The 16,033-nt window shown below is 33.3% G+C and overlaps 1 protein-coding gene across 1 annotated transcript; it reads right to left on the bottom strand.

Annotated features, from left to right (window-relative positions):
• Positions 1–3,247: 3,247 nt before the first annotated feature.
• On the bottom strand, positions 3,248–11,358 carry LOC109242940 (plasma membrane ATPase 4). The gene is made up of 15 exons (XM_019409832.1): positions 11,013–11,358; positions 7,331–7,687; positions 6,468–7,229; positions 6,227–6,349; positions 6,024–6,128; positions 5,775–5,919; positions 5,531–5,695; positions 5,177–5,415; positions 5,044–5,076; positions 4,868–4,949; positions 4,613–4,773; positions 4,342–4,515; positions 4,031–4,213; positions 3,746–3,927; positions 3,248–3,658 (listed from the first exon to the last, which is right to left on the bottom strand). Exons 1-15 carry the CDS (start codon positions 11,061–11,063, stop codon positions 3,562–3,564), a joined length of 2,859 nt encoding a protein of 952 aa, XP_019265377.1. The 5' UTR covers positions 11,064–11,358; the 3' UTR covers positions 3,248–3,561.
• Between the last annotated feature and the right edge of the window lie 4,675 nt (positions 11,359–16,033).

The raw sequence follows: 16,033 nt of genomic DNA, 5'->3' as shown, positions 1-16,033 counted from the left end.
TCACACACTAAAATGGTGCTAAATTTGGTGTTGCATTGGAGCAAAAAAAAAAAGAACCAAATTTTATACCAAATTTAAATTTGATGCAAAAAATAGTGCACCATTGAAGATGCACTAAAACAATTGAATATGCAGTTGCCCGTTATATTTGATGGGTTTGGAGGCATTTAATATAAATTTGATCTAAGAGTCTTGTTTAGTAAAAGTGAAAATGATGCATAATTCTTATAGTATTAGTTTATTTTTCAAATAGATAGGGTAGGAGTGTACCAGGTCGGGTTGGTTCGGGTTTTTCGATTACCAAACCAAACTAATTATGTTGGATTAGTAAATCTAAAGACCAAACCAAATCAATAAAAGTTGAGTTTTTAAATCTCATTTTTCTCGAGTTTTTCGGATTTTTGGGCTTTTTTGATTTTTTTTTCTTCATAAAATTTTCATAGCACAAAACATAGGGTTTTGTGCTCCAAATATTTATTTAATCCTAGTAAGGCAGAATATTCAACAATAAAGTTAATAAAATCGCATAAAATTAATCTTATAAATAAGCCATAATAAAAATGGACATAATAAGTACTATTATTTACATAACTAAACACTACAAAAATAAGTTATACATTTTATTTGAACCATGAAAAACTAAAAAATAGATATCCAATGTCTTTTAATAGCATTACTATTGTTTTGATTTTGGTTTAGAATTTATTTGAGTTACTAACATTTATGGACTACAAAACTTATTGGAGCATTCAAAAATTATAAGTTCAGCTTGAAATAATACGTTAAAAACTATGAAAAAGTTTTTAAAAAATATTTTTAAACTAAAGCTGCAATAAATATTTTATGTATTAAATATATTAAAAACTTGTATACATGTAATGTCGGATTAGTTTGGTTTCGGTTTGATTTTTTAGTTAAAACCAAACCAAATCAATTATCGCCGAATTTTTTTTTTCCAACACCAAACCAAATCAAACCAATCATAATTAAATTTCTTTTTTCCAAATTATCGATTTGGTGCGGTTTATCGGTTTCCTCAGTATATCCCTAACATTGGGGACAATAGCAGGGGAAAGGGCAACGACAACTGAAGTCACGCCTAATGTATGGATATTATGAAGATAGGAGACTTTCACTGAAAGACTTTATATACCACTAATTCCTATATTTGACGAATAGCCTGTTTGGCCAAGTTTTTTTTGGGCCAAAAGTGGTTTTTTTCGGCCAAAAGCACTTTTGGCAAAAAATTGAGGTGTTTGGCCAAGCTTTTGGAAGGAAAAAAAGTGCTTTTGAGGAGAAGCAGAAGCAGTTTTTGAGAAGCAAAAAAAAGTATCTTCTCTCCAAAAGCACTTTTCTGAGAAGCACTTTTGAGAAAAATACACTTAGAAGCAGTTTTCAAAAGCTTGGCTAAACACTAGTTACTGCTCAAAAGTGCTTTTCAAATTAATTAGCCAAACACAAACCGCTTCTCACCAAAAACACTTTTTTTAAAATTACTTTTGAGAAAAACACTTCTCAAAATAAGCTGATTATAGAAGCTTGGCCAAATAGGCTAGACCATCCCATCAACATGAAGATCAGAATTGAGAACAATTCACATCGCTCATTGTTATGCTCAAAGATAAGAATTATGGTTATATACTTCCTCCTTATAAGAGTAAGAAAATGCTAAAAGAGAAAGTGACCTCTTACTAGAACTTTTAATATATATTATTATGTCTTCATTTTGAAATGATAAAAATCATCCATCGTTATCAGAGGGATTATATCTTTCAACGCCTTGGCAATAAACCAACAATAACATTGGCTTTAATTTAGTGGTATTGGCACGTTGTATTAAAGTTTTCAACGTTTTTGCATAATGTCATCATCCCCATCTATCATGATGCCTCTATTAGTCTTGAAAGATTGTGGTGTTACTAATGGCTCTAGATGCCTTTTAAGAGTTATAGTTACTACGGGCAGTTTGGTGCACTAAGCTCCCGTTATGTGCGGGTTCGGGAAAGAGCCGGACCACAAGGGTCTGTTGTATGCAGCCTTACTTTGCATTTCTGCAAGAGGTTGTTTCCACGGCTCGAACCTAAACGTTATAGTTACTACATTTATTTCTAATCAAATGTCCAGTATAATCACTTTTTTTTTTAATGATCCTATGAGAAATCTTAATTATTCTTATAAACTTTTAATATCATATATAACTACATGCGAATATTACGATTGTACCAAGTTTTCCAGCTATTTGTTATTTGATGTTTATCTAATTTCAAAATAATTTTGATATATAGTGTCAATTTATAAAAATGAAACAATAATCATACTGACGTGTATTTTTAGGTAATCGAAGTTTAAGAAATATGAGAATTTCTTAAAGATGATACTCCATTGATCATTAAGCACGCACTCATTAGTTTTCAATAGGCTGGCAGAATTCCACTGGTTTTTGGGATCTTAGAATAGATTGACACTGATATGACAAACATACAAAGATAAATACTAATAGGAAAGAGACTTTAGAATTATTTAAATTATTTTGTTGGATTCTTTCTGATCTACTTCGTTTATGATTTCATTCTAAAGCATATAAAGACAATTAATTTATGTTTGATAAAGTTTTGTGCAGGTATTTTACGGTTAAAAAGCAATTGCCTCTTTGTACAAATCTGGGAGTCAATTTGGTTAATGCTCATGTCATTGTAGGCCTAAAGTTGTGATGGTGAAATCTTAATTTCTTGTATTTGAAAGTTGGCAACACCTAATCTGACCAAGAGTGATTTTTCCAAATTCCAAGAGCCAATTGCAAGTCCATTGAATATTATTCCCTCCCTTTCAATTATATGGTATAAGTCAAATGTGCATGAAGTTTAATAAGGAAAAGGGTTTATTGAAACTTGTGGTGATAAAATTATGTCATTAAAGGTAAATAAAAAATTTAATGTTGAATTATTTCAAATATAGAAAAGTGTCATTCTTTTTTAAACAGACTAATCAAAAAATAATATCACATAAAATAAAATAACGATACAAAGGGTTGAAATTTAGGGTAGAGTGAAATCTTAACTTTTCTAAGCCTGATGATAGTCGTTTCAAACAAATTTCCAAGCAGGTTTGCCTTTTTAACAAGCAACAAGTTAGAAGAGAGTTGGATGCGTTAACAAGAAAAGAAATCCCATTATTCACTCATATCATTTTCATGAAGGGTAACATACACCAGTGAATGTGCAAAAAGCTGAGAGAGACACTCTCATCAAATGAAAAAAGAAAGAGGAGGTGAAATTGGAAGAGAAGTAGTGTTGTTACAAGGAGATGTCATTTCACCATTAAAATGTTGGAAAAAACTTGGACACAATCCCTTTCAATGGGCCGCGCTTCAAAATCAAAATACATAACGAAGTTAAGTAAAAATAGAGGGGGGGAAGATCACAGAAGATAAAAGTTTTTCCCCCTTTATCTTGACAAATTTGTTTTTATCTGGTCAAGGCCAAAAGCTTCTCTTTGTTCTCTAATTAACATTGGATTTCTCATCCTGCCTCTCCCTTTCTTGTATAAGATTCATTAGCTTTCTCAAACTGTATAATGCTGCTGGATCGTTTCGATATCCAGACCTTTCAGCTTCACCACTGACTCAACGTGACCCTTGAGAGTATGCAGCTCGCGAAGCCTACAACACAGAGAATGTTACATTAAATTCTGTTTACCAAACTCAGACGGACTAGAAAGTTTGTAGAATGAACAAGTTAGTAAATACCTGGCCATCTCTGCTCTCCTCTTTGCTTGTTCAGCGATTTCAGACAGTTCCCTGTAGCTGTTCTTTTCATTGAAGAGATTTGTGGCTTCTGGTGGTTGAAGCCCGTGTAGTGTTCTCTGAGCAAGTGCCCATTGAGCTTCCCTCTCTTCTTTGCCATAGTCTTTCTTGGTGGTGAAAGCAGTCTGTTTTTAGGCCGAATGTCAGAAATGGTTAGTGATCATCAAGTCACGGAAACGATTGAATTTAAAGAGGATGTCAGTTGGTCATGCGAAGAGTAAAGTATACCTTGTTATCGAGCAAGTTATTCCAAGCCTTTCCACTTAAGATGTAGCGGATGGCAAATTTCATTATGTCAAGTGGGAAGTAGAAAACAATGCTGTAAAGCCAGATGACACCAGCCCATCCCCAGCCACATCCTTTGACTCTTGCAAAAGCCCAGTTGGCATATACAGCAATTAAAGTGGCAACCTGAAGCATAAATAAGTTTAGTACTACTAGCTTTCGGACCTCACGAGAAAACAACTTCATACATCCGGAAGAACTAGAAAACAGATATCAGAAGATTTTAATATTAGTCGAAGAAGTCCAACACTTACCAGCTGGGCAATCATGAAAGCAATAACTAACAGCATTCCCGGGCGTTCAAGGAAGGACCAGCTGCGTGAACGGGTCACAAAAATCAAAGCCTGGCTGATAATACTCACTTGCAGGTACAAAGCAGACATCATTTCTTCATCACTATTCCTAAGTGACTTAACACCAAATTTGTCCTGTGGCAAAAAATGGAAGACACCGGTAGAAATGGTTATTAGAAAAGGAACTACAAAATATTTGGAGTAAAAGAATCATAATATGTTTAGTCCTTACCGAGAAGAAATCAGTGTCATGCATGGCCCAAAAGAAAACAACAGTCATCAGTGCCTGGTAACCTCCAAGAACAACACCAGTTGCAAAGATTTCTTTCAATTTCCAGCTATCGGGCATTGGAGATGGTTTCACTCTATCCTTTGAGATTGTCATAATGGTTCCTGGACCAAGAAAAGTATGTCAGTCCTGGCAAACGAGGTAGAACGTGAATGCATGATTTTGTTGACAAAAGGATCTCTGTAGAAATGACATTACCGTCGTTTAGGATGGCAATGATCAAAACCATAAATGCAGAGAAGTCGTACTTCCATATCAGAGCAATAAACATGAAACCAAACTGCACACAGGAAAAACAAGAGCAAAGAAACTCAAACCTCAAAAAACCAATGAGTTAATGTCTTTATCACATTTAATTTCAACTTAGGACATACCACAATACGGATTGTGATGGAAACTGCATATATCTGCCAAAACAAAAGTTGAACGAAATTAATGGGGCTTTTTATAAGAAAAATTAAGACGTGTCAACTGGAATAAAATATTAAGGAGAAAAGATTGACTAACTGTGTAATTCTTCATCCTCTGGAAAATAGCTCTACTGGTCAACACAGCACTAATGATAACACTTAGACCTGGTTCAGTGAGCACGATGTCGGAAGCGCCTCGTGCTGCATCAGTAGCATCTGCAACAGCAATTCCGATATCTGCCTTCTTCAAAGCAGGAGCATCGTTGACACCATCACCAGTCATTCCCACAATGTGCTTTCTCTCTTGCAACTTTTTCACAATTTCATACTTGTGCTCTGTGCAACAAGAAAAGAAAATGATCAGTCTCTTTTCATCATCCATATTTAAGGTTTGGTAGTTGTAAATACTTCCATTAAACAGAAGATAAAATCGAAAAAGAAAATCACTCACCAGGAAATACTCCAGCAAATCCATCTGCCTTCTCGATTAATTCTTCTACTGGAAGTGAAGCAATGGCTGAATCCTTGTCTTGACCAAGTAAAGATGCTGATGGGTACATGTTTGTTCCCATTCCAAGCCTACGGCCAGTCTCCTTAGCAATAGCCAATTGATCCCCTAGAAATCAAAAACCGTAAGTTACATATACACGAACTAGTATTGCCTTGGAGGAAGAGTGTGATTCTGAGTGTATTACCAGTGATCATCTTAACATTTACACCAAGGTTGAGAGCTCTACGGATGGTCTCAGCACTATCATGCCTGGGAGGATCAAAGAGGGGTAGCAATCCTACAAATTCCCATCGGCCACCAGGGCTCTCTTTTGATTTCTCTGGTACTTCCTGCAAACAAACAAGTTAAACAACGATAAGACAGCTGCAGGGAGAGAGCATATATTCGGGCCTATACCTCAAACTCAAAATAATCCAAATGTAGTAGTACAAACCTGTCTAGCGACAGCCAATGATCTCAACCCACGCTCGGCGTATTTATCCATCATTGCGTGAACCTTTCTCCTGACATCTTCCTTAGCGTTACAAAGGTCCAAAATCTGATGCAATAGAACAAAGTTGTAATATCAGTAACAAGTGTATTACTCAAACTTATACAGGAAACCAAAAGAAAATGTAATTGAAACTGAAAACCTACCTGCTCAGGAGCTCCCTTGCTGGCACGATGCCAGTTGTTATTGTTGTCAATATATGTTAAAGCAGTTCTCTTGTCCACTGGATTGAAGGGCAAGAAATGCACCTCCCTGATACCAGCTCGTGCCTAGAAATCAAAATAGGTTAAGTATGAAATTTCATTGTAAAGTTAATTTAAGCATGAAAATTTACATTTTAAAAATAGTCCACATATATGAGAAAATGCAAACGGAAAAGAGATGTACCTCTTTTGGATCTGCAAGCATTCCAACCATGCAAGCATCAATTGCATCCTGATTTTCTACTCTAGAGGCCCTTGCGGCAAGGAGGAGCACGTACTCTTTATCTACTCCCTTTGCAAACACCTCGACCAAGTTTTTGTCGACACTCAACTTGTTAAGAGTCAAGGTACCAGTCTTGTCACTGCACAGCACATCCATTCCAGCCATCTCTTCAATTGCAGTCATTCTCTTGGTGATGGCACCTTGCTGGGAGAGCCTATGTGATCCAATAGCCATAGTGACTGACAACACAGTTGGCATGGCAATGGGAATGCCTCCAATCAAGAGCACCAACAGATTGTCAATTCCATCCCTGTACTTCCTGTGCTGAATTGGGTACATGACTATAATCTCAACGAGCATACCAACAGCAATCGAACAGATACAAAAGTTTCCGATGGAAGTTAGCACTTTCTGGAAATGCCCAACATTGTTGGTGCTGTCAACAAGATGTGCTGCCTTCCCGAAGAAAGTGTGAACTCCAGTAGCAATAACTACAGCTTCAAGTTCACCTTGTTTGCAAGTTGAGCCAGAGAAAACTTCATCCCCAGGATTCTTGGTCACAGGAAGAGATTCTCCAGTAAGAGCAGATTGATCAACCTTTAAAGGATCGCCTTCAAGAAGACGAGCATCAGCAGGAATGATGTCTCCCAATTTGACACTAATAATATCCCCTGGAACCAGAATAGCGGCTTCCTGTTCACTCCAACGCCCATCTCTAAGCACCTGTGGTCAAACAGATAATTTAGAATGGGAAGCATTAGTATTTCATTTTCTTTTTTAAAAAGCCTGTGCATATTCAATCAGATTTGATAGTTTGATGATACCTTCGTTTTGGGAGCAAGTCCAGCCATAAGAGCTGCAGCAGCATTTCCAGCATTGTTTTCTTCAATAAAACTGATAGTTGAATTGATCACCAGCAAACAAATGATACCAATAAAGTCTTGCCAATCCGGGGGCTTTCCATTTCCATTAGCCAGTGCAATTGCCATGACAGCAGCAGCTTCCATGACCCATGAAAGAGGATTCCACATAAACCCAAGGAACTTGAGTAATTTGCTTTCGTTTTTCTCTTCCAACTTGTTGGGTCCAAAGATTTGAAGCCTGTTGGCTCCTTCGTCGGCACTCAGACCCTCCCGGGTACATTTCAGCTGTTCAAACACTTCTTCAATGGGGATTTTCTCCTGCAATTTCAAGAAGATAAATCAGCCGATTAGCAAAATTAGCCTACTCGTTCATCTTCAAATTGTTTTTTACACCACAATTAATAAAAACCTAGTCACATTTCTTGTTCAATCCATAAATTGAAAAAGGCCATATATTATAACTATTTCACTGTGTACAAACTTTAACTAGATAATTTCATATGTAGGTTAGCTTTGAAAGTTTAAGCTGAACCAAGTGTAGTGGCTAAAACACATCCAAGAAAATTACTATTGAAACTCATGTACTTGAAGTGATCAACTCCATAAACTAGGTCATCTGATGATGTGATATTACCCAATTTTGATAGTTAAGAGCATAAAAAGCATACAGAGGAAAAAACTGACATTTCCTTTTGCACAGAAGTTAAATAAATTTTGTGTATTCCTATTCCATCCAGATTTTAGTATTTGATGTTCCAAAATGAAATAAGAAAATAATAAGTCCAAGGTTCCATCTTTATCATGTAGGAAAAAGAACTGAAAAAGGGAAACAAAAAGTCCCAGGGCTAATCACTTTCAATAGATATATGTCCCTGCTCCTAAATACATAAAGCAACACTATATCATAATTAATACCAAAAAACAACTATGTCATTAGTTAAGTAGGTACTGATATAATATTATTATAGTGGTTTCAATGTATTGCTATTTTCTATTTTTTTTTTGCCTAACTATCTTGATTCTTATTTTATTTATTTTTAATTGATAAGTATCCCTTTCTATACCTGTAATTCACATGAATAATTCAAAAGGTCATACGGATGTGTGAGTCATTTAAGTTGACTTTCCACTATGTGGGTCCCATAATTAAGTGGACCCCAAAAAGTGGAGCTCCCAACCCTCAGACAATGGCCTTGGATTGCCAACCAATCACAGAAGCACAACATGAAGGGATAATGGTCCACGCGCTTTCCACATGGGGCACCTTCGCGTGGGATTCACGCGCTAGAATCTGGGCCCACAGCCCATTGTCTCCGCCTACTCTAATGGGGCATCTTTGAAATTAAGGCCAAGTTGAGGAGTAAACATATTAAGTTTGTTTTATTTAATAGAAATAATTGCGGAATCCAAGAAAAGCTGTCAGTAGTCAATAGTCAGAACCATTATTTAAGGAAAAAGTGGAAGAAAAAATGGAAAAATGTGAAAAAGAAATCAGAATAAGTCAGAGCCGTTAATAAGGTTGAAATTCCCAAATCACAACTATCCACACCAAGTGCAGGGTACCACGGAAAAAGTACAATAGAAAATTCCCTCGAATATAAATCAGACAGAAACTTTCACTAAAAGACATGGTTTAACCTATAAACCACATTTAGAAATAATAACAATATGTATCTTATTTTCTTAAAGGTGATAGTATCTTAAAATATTTGTACACATATCAATTAATTCATCATGCACTTATTACTTTTTTTAGTAGCACAAATCGAATACACATCTAACTTATTGAGACAAATAAAAGAAATTATCTAAGACTTTATTTGTGTCAACTAGAATTTTCACCGTGAACTCCCACAGTCTATTCAATTTTATTAACCAGGTTTATTACAATATTCCTTTGTAATACATAATATTTTTCAATTATACTTATAGTGCAAAAAATGAGGTGTATTATTCGTGGTTCTCTTCTTATGCTTTCAGTGAATTGATCTAAGCATCAGAGTCAAGAATTGAGGATTTTTTTTATTGGGAAAAGGGTTTTAAATTTCATTTTCTCCTCTTACTTGCAAAAGTGTTCCACTATCAGAAATGATAATGATTGGTCAGGATAATGCGAGGAAAACGGAGCCGTAGAATCAGATGCTCAAATTTATTTCACTTTTTTGTGTGGGCATAAAACGAATCTGATTTCTATTATTGAGGATATAAAGGTAATTTGAATTTATTATTTCTTGTTTATATTTCTGTATTTATCGTGCTGTGACAGATCATGCTAACTAACAAACACGTGAAAGAAGATTGAAGGAATAAGTTATCTTTTTTTTTTTTTTTGTGAACATAATTAATAAAGAAGGAAAAAGGCAAAACTTTAACAATCTTCACATATAGCCTTAAAATTTTACACAATCTTTTTTTGGCTTTTTCTTTTAACTTTATATATGTATGAGCATGTGAACATATATGTCATAACTTAAGAAAAAATGATGATCATGGATCTCGTATAACCTACATATATACCAAAATAAAATAATTTATGCTACCTCAATTTCAAATTTGACTTCTTAATTCAACTATATATCCAGGAAAATTCAGAACGAAACAAATTTTATCTTATAAAATAATTAAAAAATTCTGTCAATATACAACAAGATGCAAATAATATATTCAAAAATAAGTAAAGCAAGAATTATAACTTCTAGTCTGTGAAGTCCAACTTTGTTTGAAATAAATCATAATATTCCATAATTAACATTATTTGGTTCGACCACCACCACCGTTATTAAAATACAGTATTACATAAGCACATGTACACAGACATGATCTATATATATACACACACAGATCCATATACACACATGTGAAAGTGTGTCTACGCATATGACAAATTCTATACATTCACACACAAAAGACAGACACTTACTATGCATCTATGTACTGAAAATTTAGAGAAGAAATAAAATCAGTGGAATAAAGAGTTTTTTTTTTTCTCGAGTAAAACAAAGTTAAGAATTTTAGCAAGGCAATATAATACTACCTCCGTTTATTTAGATGATCATTTCGTTTATCGATAGTCAAATTGCGTGAAGTTTGACCAATATTATAAAATATATTTTGTTATCATATTGACATGAGAAAAATTGTAACTTATAATACTTTTCGTATAATTTGTATACATCGAAATTTTAATTTTAAAATACTAAATTGAACAAATTTAATTTAGCTTCAAATTTTAGTTAAATTGACTCTCAGTTACTTCAGTTAAACACTTATTTGATTGTAAAGTAAAAGTAAACAAAAGCATGCTATACTCGAAAGCAAAGTATCTAATTCCTCATCTCATTTAATTTGACTTTTTTTTTTTCTATAGAAAAAAAGGGAAAATAATTCAAAGGAGACAAACAAAAGATCAGTCTAATCATAGTCCAACGAAATTACTAAGAAAAAGGTCAAAGCAAGATAATTAAAATTAGGATTTCCTCAAATTCGTTCCCTTTATTTTACTTCCTTTTTTCATTTTCCATGGAAAATTGAGATCGCTAGAGCAATATTTATAACCAAATTGAATAAAAAACTTATTCACAAAAACCAGTATAGCAAAGATGAAAAATAAACAAAAACAGTAGAAGAAAATAATTGGATTTACCAGATCAACAGTCTCATTTTTGATCTCTTCGAGGCTGATAGCTTTTGCCATCTCTGCTCCACGGAAAAATCAAACCAACAACGAAACAACAAAAGAAAACGATTGATTAATTGATTTCACTCGGTATAAATCATTGAACGGCAGAATTTTTTTTCAAAAACCCCAAAATGAGATTTGGGGGTTAAGGAAAATGGAACGGCGGAAGGGCAACAAACAGAGGTTTATGATTTCTGCCTCTGTGTTTTTTTTTTTTTTTGGAGATTCTCTTTGTAGAGAGAAATTGTGAGGTATAAGGCTTGGGCCTGAGACTCCCTTTATATACTGGACACTCCAGCAGTGTAAACACACCTCACCAGCTATTGCCTATTGCCTATTGCCTCGACGATGATATAATATTACTACCCCACTAGTGCCTCCAAAAAAAAAAAAAAAAAACTTTCTCTGACTTTTATTTTATTTCATATTTTCCTTTTCTAATGATAGCCACTATTATTCTTATAAAAAATTTAATAGGGGGAGAGAGAAAAGAGAGAGAGAGAGAGAGTTAACGTTGAATTAAATGAGTATTTTTTTTTTTGGGTATTATTACTATTAGCCCGCGCCATAAATTATTTATATTCGGTAGCCGAAAAAGTGTATACTTTTTGTATATAACATACGGAATGTATATATATATATATACAAAAAAATACACATATTTTCGACTATTATTTCTACAGCGGCTATACAATGTTATTTTTTCTATTTCTTTTTCAAAATCATAGTCGAGTATGGAATAATGGAATCAAATGAGAAAATCTTTTAAAATTATTGGGCTGACTCTGGATCACTATTTCATACATATACGGTAATTAACTATATATATTGTGCAAGAAAGAAATAAGTTCATTTTGAATGAACTAAATAACACTCTTGTCGTGTGTACCACTTGAAACCAACAAACTTTCTAATTATCGGGACCTTCCATCCATAGGTTTTAGAATTCGAGATTAATTATTATTATTTTTAATAGAAAACGTTTTACTCCTCTTTCTGAATTTACTCGAACTAATCTAATCAATAAGTTTTGGATACCAAATGATGATTAGAAAAACAAATCAAATGTTGCTTGCACAATTAGAATTTCTAGATTTTCGATTTTACTATTTTGTTCTAGTCCTATAATAGGATTACATAGTTTACGAATCTTACGTAAGTAGATGAATCTATTAGTATTTGATGAATTTATACGTCTATTTATGCAATTAAATGTAATTTTTTCAATGTTCTATTTTATGAAAAATTAGTTTATCATTATCTCATTTTTAAGGAACGTAACTAACAATATTACCAAAGGCCATCATGGAGTTGGCTAGAGCATCTAATTGGGAAATGTCGGGAATAAAAGATTAATATCTTTGCCTAATAATCTTATTTATATATTTTTACAAGAATATACTTCGTAAAAGGAAATAGACAAATGTTTAGTGTTGTGACAAGTAGATTTATTTGAAGTAAAAAGAGAAAGAAATCCACTTGTAATTATTCCATATTAATTGAAAACATATAAAAATATTACCTCTTATCGGAAATCAATCAATTAACTAACGATATCCTCAAAATATTAATAGTCTTAACTAACGAAAAACTATAAACAATTTTGGAATTTAAGTTATACTATTAGTGTAATTGTTTTTGCACGTTCAAGTTACTCAACTAATATTTACTGGTAAATTTTCTTAAACATAAATTTATAATCTTGAAAATAATATATTATTAAACTCATAATTCTGTTTTTCTTTTTGTTCTCTTTATTCTTCTTAAGTATGATTTGTCTGTCATTAAACATTGATGCATTGGAGTGCCAACCAGTTCAATCCTCACAAACGCCGTCCAATTTGGATTGCTAGTGTGGTGGCCCCACATAATAAAAATTACTTAACGTAAAGACTAAAATACCCCTACGGATTCTTTACTCAACCTGGCATTCCCCCATTTTGCGTTATTTATGGCTGACTGACTGTTAGCTCTGTCCAAGAATTGCATCATTTGGGGGCACTTATTCAGGCAGTTATTTTGTTTTATTCTTTCATTTTCCGTTTCCTTTTTATTTCCAGTTATTACTCAATTCCTGATTTACCATCAGTTTTACGGCACAAGCAAGTAGCAAATATGGTATAGTAATATACTCCTTATTTTTCCATTTTATTCCATCTTTGAGGATAATTAGATTTGCTTTTTGAAATTAAAATTGAACCCAAAATAACATATTCTTAGGCTCTCTATTATATATCGTCAATACACACAACATAAACTCTTTAATTTTTGCTTCTATTGAATTGATATCTCATTTTAACCTGACAAATGGTATTTTCGAGTCTTTTTTATTTGTTTTAATTCTTTTTTTATTTTGTGGGAAACAATAGAATCGTGAGAAGAGTTCTTGATTAGTAATTGTAACTTCATCGTACATCAATTAGGGTCTGAAATTAAAATTTTACTTTTGTTATGAAATAATAAAAGAAGAATATTGCAAAGAAAGATAAGAAGAGAGAATTCTTATTGATATGGGATGAATTACAATAGAATAGGACCCTTCTATTTATAGGGGAAAAGTGACTTAGCCACCAAGCAATGAACCCTAGAATCTCTCTAAATATAGACATTCACCATAAATACAATTCTATTTATAACGCTCCCCCTTGAATGTCTATCTACCAGATAATGTGCCTCGTTAAATCCTTAACTAAAATAAAACCCAGTGGGAAAAAATTCTAGAGAAGGAAAAAGAGTACACATATCTAACAATACGCCTTTTGGTGGCCTCGTTAAAAACCTTGCAAGGAAAACCCAGTGGGACAAAACCTTGTAAGGAAAAAAGAGTGCAACACGCATTAACTCCCCCTGATGAGAGTATCAATTCACATCCTTAAGCATTTGCATTCCAATCTTGTGCACCATCTTCAAAAGATCGTTGGTAGAGATTTGATGAACAAATCAGCCATATTAACTTGAATGAATATATTGCACCTTGAAATCATCATTCTTGATAAAGATGTAATGTCTTCATAAACTGCCGTGGAATGGCCTTTTCAATATCTCCATAGAGGTATTTTCGCTATCACATTATCATGCTTATAGTTATAGCAAGATACATATGTGCACAAATTACACTAAGAAAGTGGTACTTCAAGATCAAGAATTGTATATGCTTCAAGCAACTTAAATCCTTCATGGATTGTCATATAAGTTAAGTCATATAAGCCATATAATAGACGTTAGATGCATATCAAGTTTTCATGTCATGCTAGACATATAAGATATCGAAAACTGATTGCACGTACCATTGGCTTTATACTTTCAAGTGTTTGAACTACGTGTCTTTCATATGAAACCAATTCTATCCGAAATTGTTTCTCCAGACTTAAGTCCTCATATATATTTAGCGCTATCATAGATGTCGTCGACAAACATTTTATATCGGTTCCAACCTTCTTATTTTTCATAAAGACATAACATAGAGATCTCTTCATTCATATATTCAGGTACCTAAGCCTCTCCTGAGATTTTATGAAGTATTATGTCATGTAATCTTCTAGATCACTTGCCTCCTTTATTATGATAATTTTGATCATTTGCTCATCTTCTTTATCAAGAAATTTATTTGAACCGATTTGTTTATACGCTTTAAGCGTACCATAGACTTTGTCCTTCTAGTACTTATTCTAATAGGAGCATTTGCAGTGAGAATATAGTTACTTTCTTTGGGTCAGCAAATGCGACTGGCATGCTTTGCAATATATTGCAAATGAATTATCCTTTTATGAACTTCAAGTTCATATTATTTTATTCGAGGATCTAGATGTATAAATGACAATTCATTTCATATAACTTTTTCTCAATTGTTTATCATGTCTCCCCCTCATGTTAGAAAAACTAACTTGTTACCTCAACTTTGAGAATCCACCTTTGTGCGTTATGGTGTTAATCAAAATATACACCGCACATCAATAATAATAAGATGGAATTATTTGGTTCCTAACCCTGAACCACTTGTGAGGGGAGAAAATAATATACTTTGGTATATAACGTATATCAAACTGATATAGATAACTTTGTTCTCATAAGCAATTGTTTAGCTACTAAGTAGAGGCACTTAATAAATCATTTTGCTAAACCAACTATGATGTAAACCAACTTATCAAGATGAACTTCTTGAATAGAAAATCTGGAAATTATGCTCGAAATTAAATTATTGAGCAAGTTACCTCGCAAAACACCATGTTGCGGGTTATTAATAATCGCACATGTAATCATCTCATAAATGCATCTTATGTGGTATACATGGCAGGTGAATGGGCTCATATTAACCTTTGATATTTTTAGCATTCATGGGATTCAATCCCAACTTTAGTTGGTATATGAATTAATGAGAACAAGTAATATAAAAGGATTCATAAATAACTTTCTAGTTCTTTAATATTTATCCATGTGAATTCTCTTTTAATTTTTTGCACATCATACTTAAATGATATGGGTAAACCAATTATGCCAACTGAATAAATTATCAATATTGATAAACTTCAGATTTACACCACGACGTGTGCAATTATCAATAAACTCCAAGTTTATTATGATATGGGTTTTTATATCAATAAACTTCTCTTTATTGTGGCATTCTTTTGTTTGTGTAGTACAAACTGGAGAATAAAGCGAGTAGCTTTTCACATACATATTACCCCGCTACAAGTTGTAGTAATAGAAGATATTAAATCTTTCCTTTATTTATAATCTCAGTATAACCAACCGACTTTCGTCGAATACTTTAGTAAACTACAATAAGTTTACTATTGTAGACTTGCTACAACACAACGTCTTATTGATAATTAATTTTACTTCCAAACTAAGTATAATTAATTAGCTCTTCTAGAGCTCTCAATTAATTTTGTACTACCACATATTCATCAACATCCATATGGTGAATATCTCTTTTAAAGAGAAAGTCATACCATTATGGTTATGGTCAAAATTATATGCAAGAT

Source organism: Nicotiana attenuata, unplaced genomic scaffold (assembly GCF_001879085.1).
Source record: "Nicotiana attenuata strain UT unplaced genomic scaffold, NIATTr2, whole genome shotgun sequence".
Classification (NCBI taxonomy): domain Eukaryota; kingdom Viridiplantae; phylum Streptophyta; class Magnoliopsida; order Solanales; family Solanaceae; genus Nicotiana; species Nicotiana attenuata.
The sequence above is the reverse complement of the archived record's forward strand: the minus strand, read 5'-3'. Positions and strand labels throughout refer to the sequence as shown.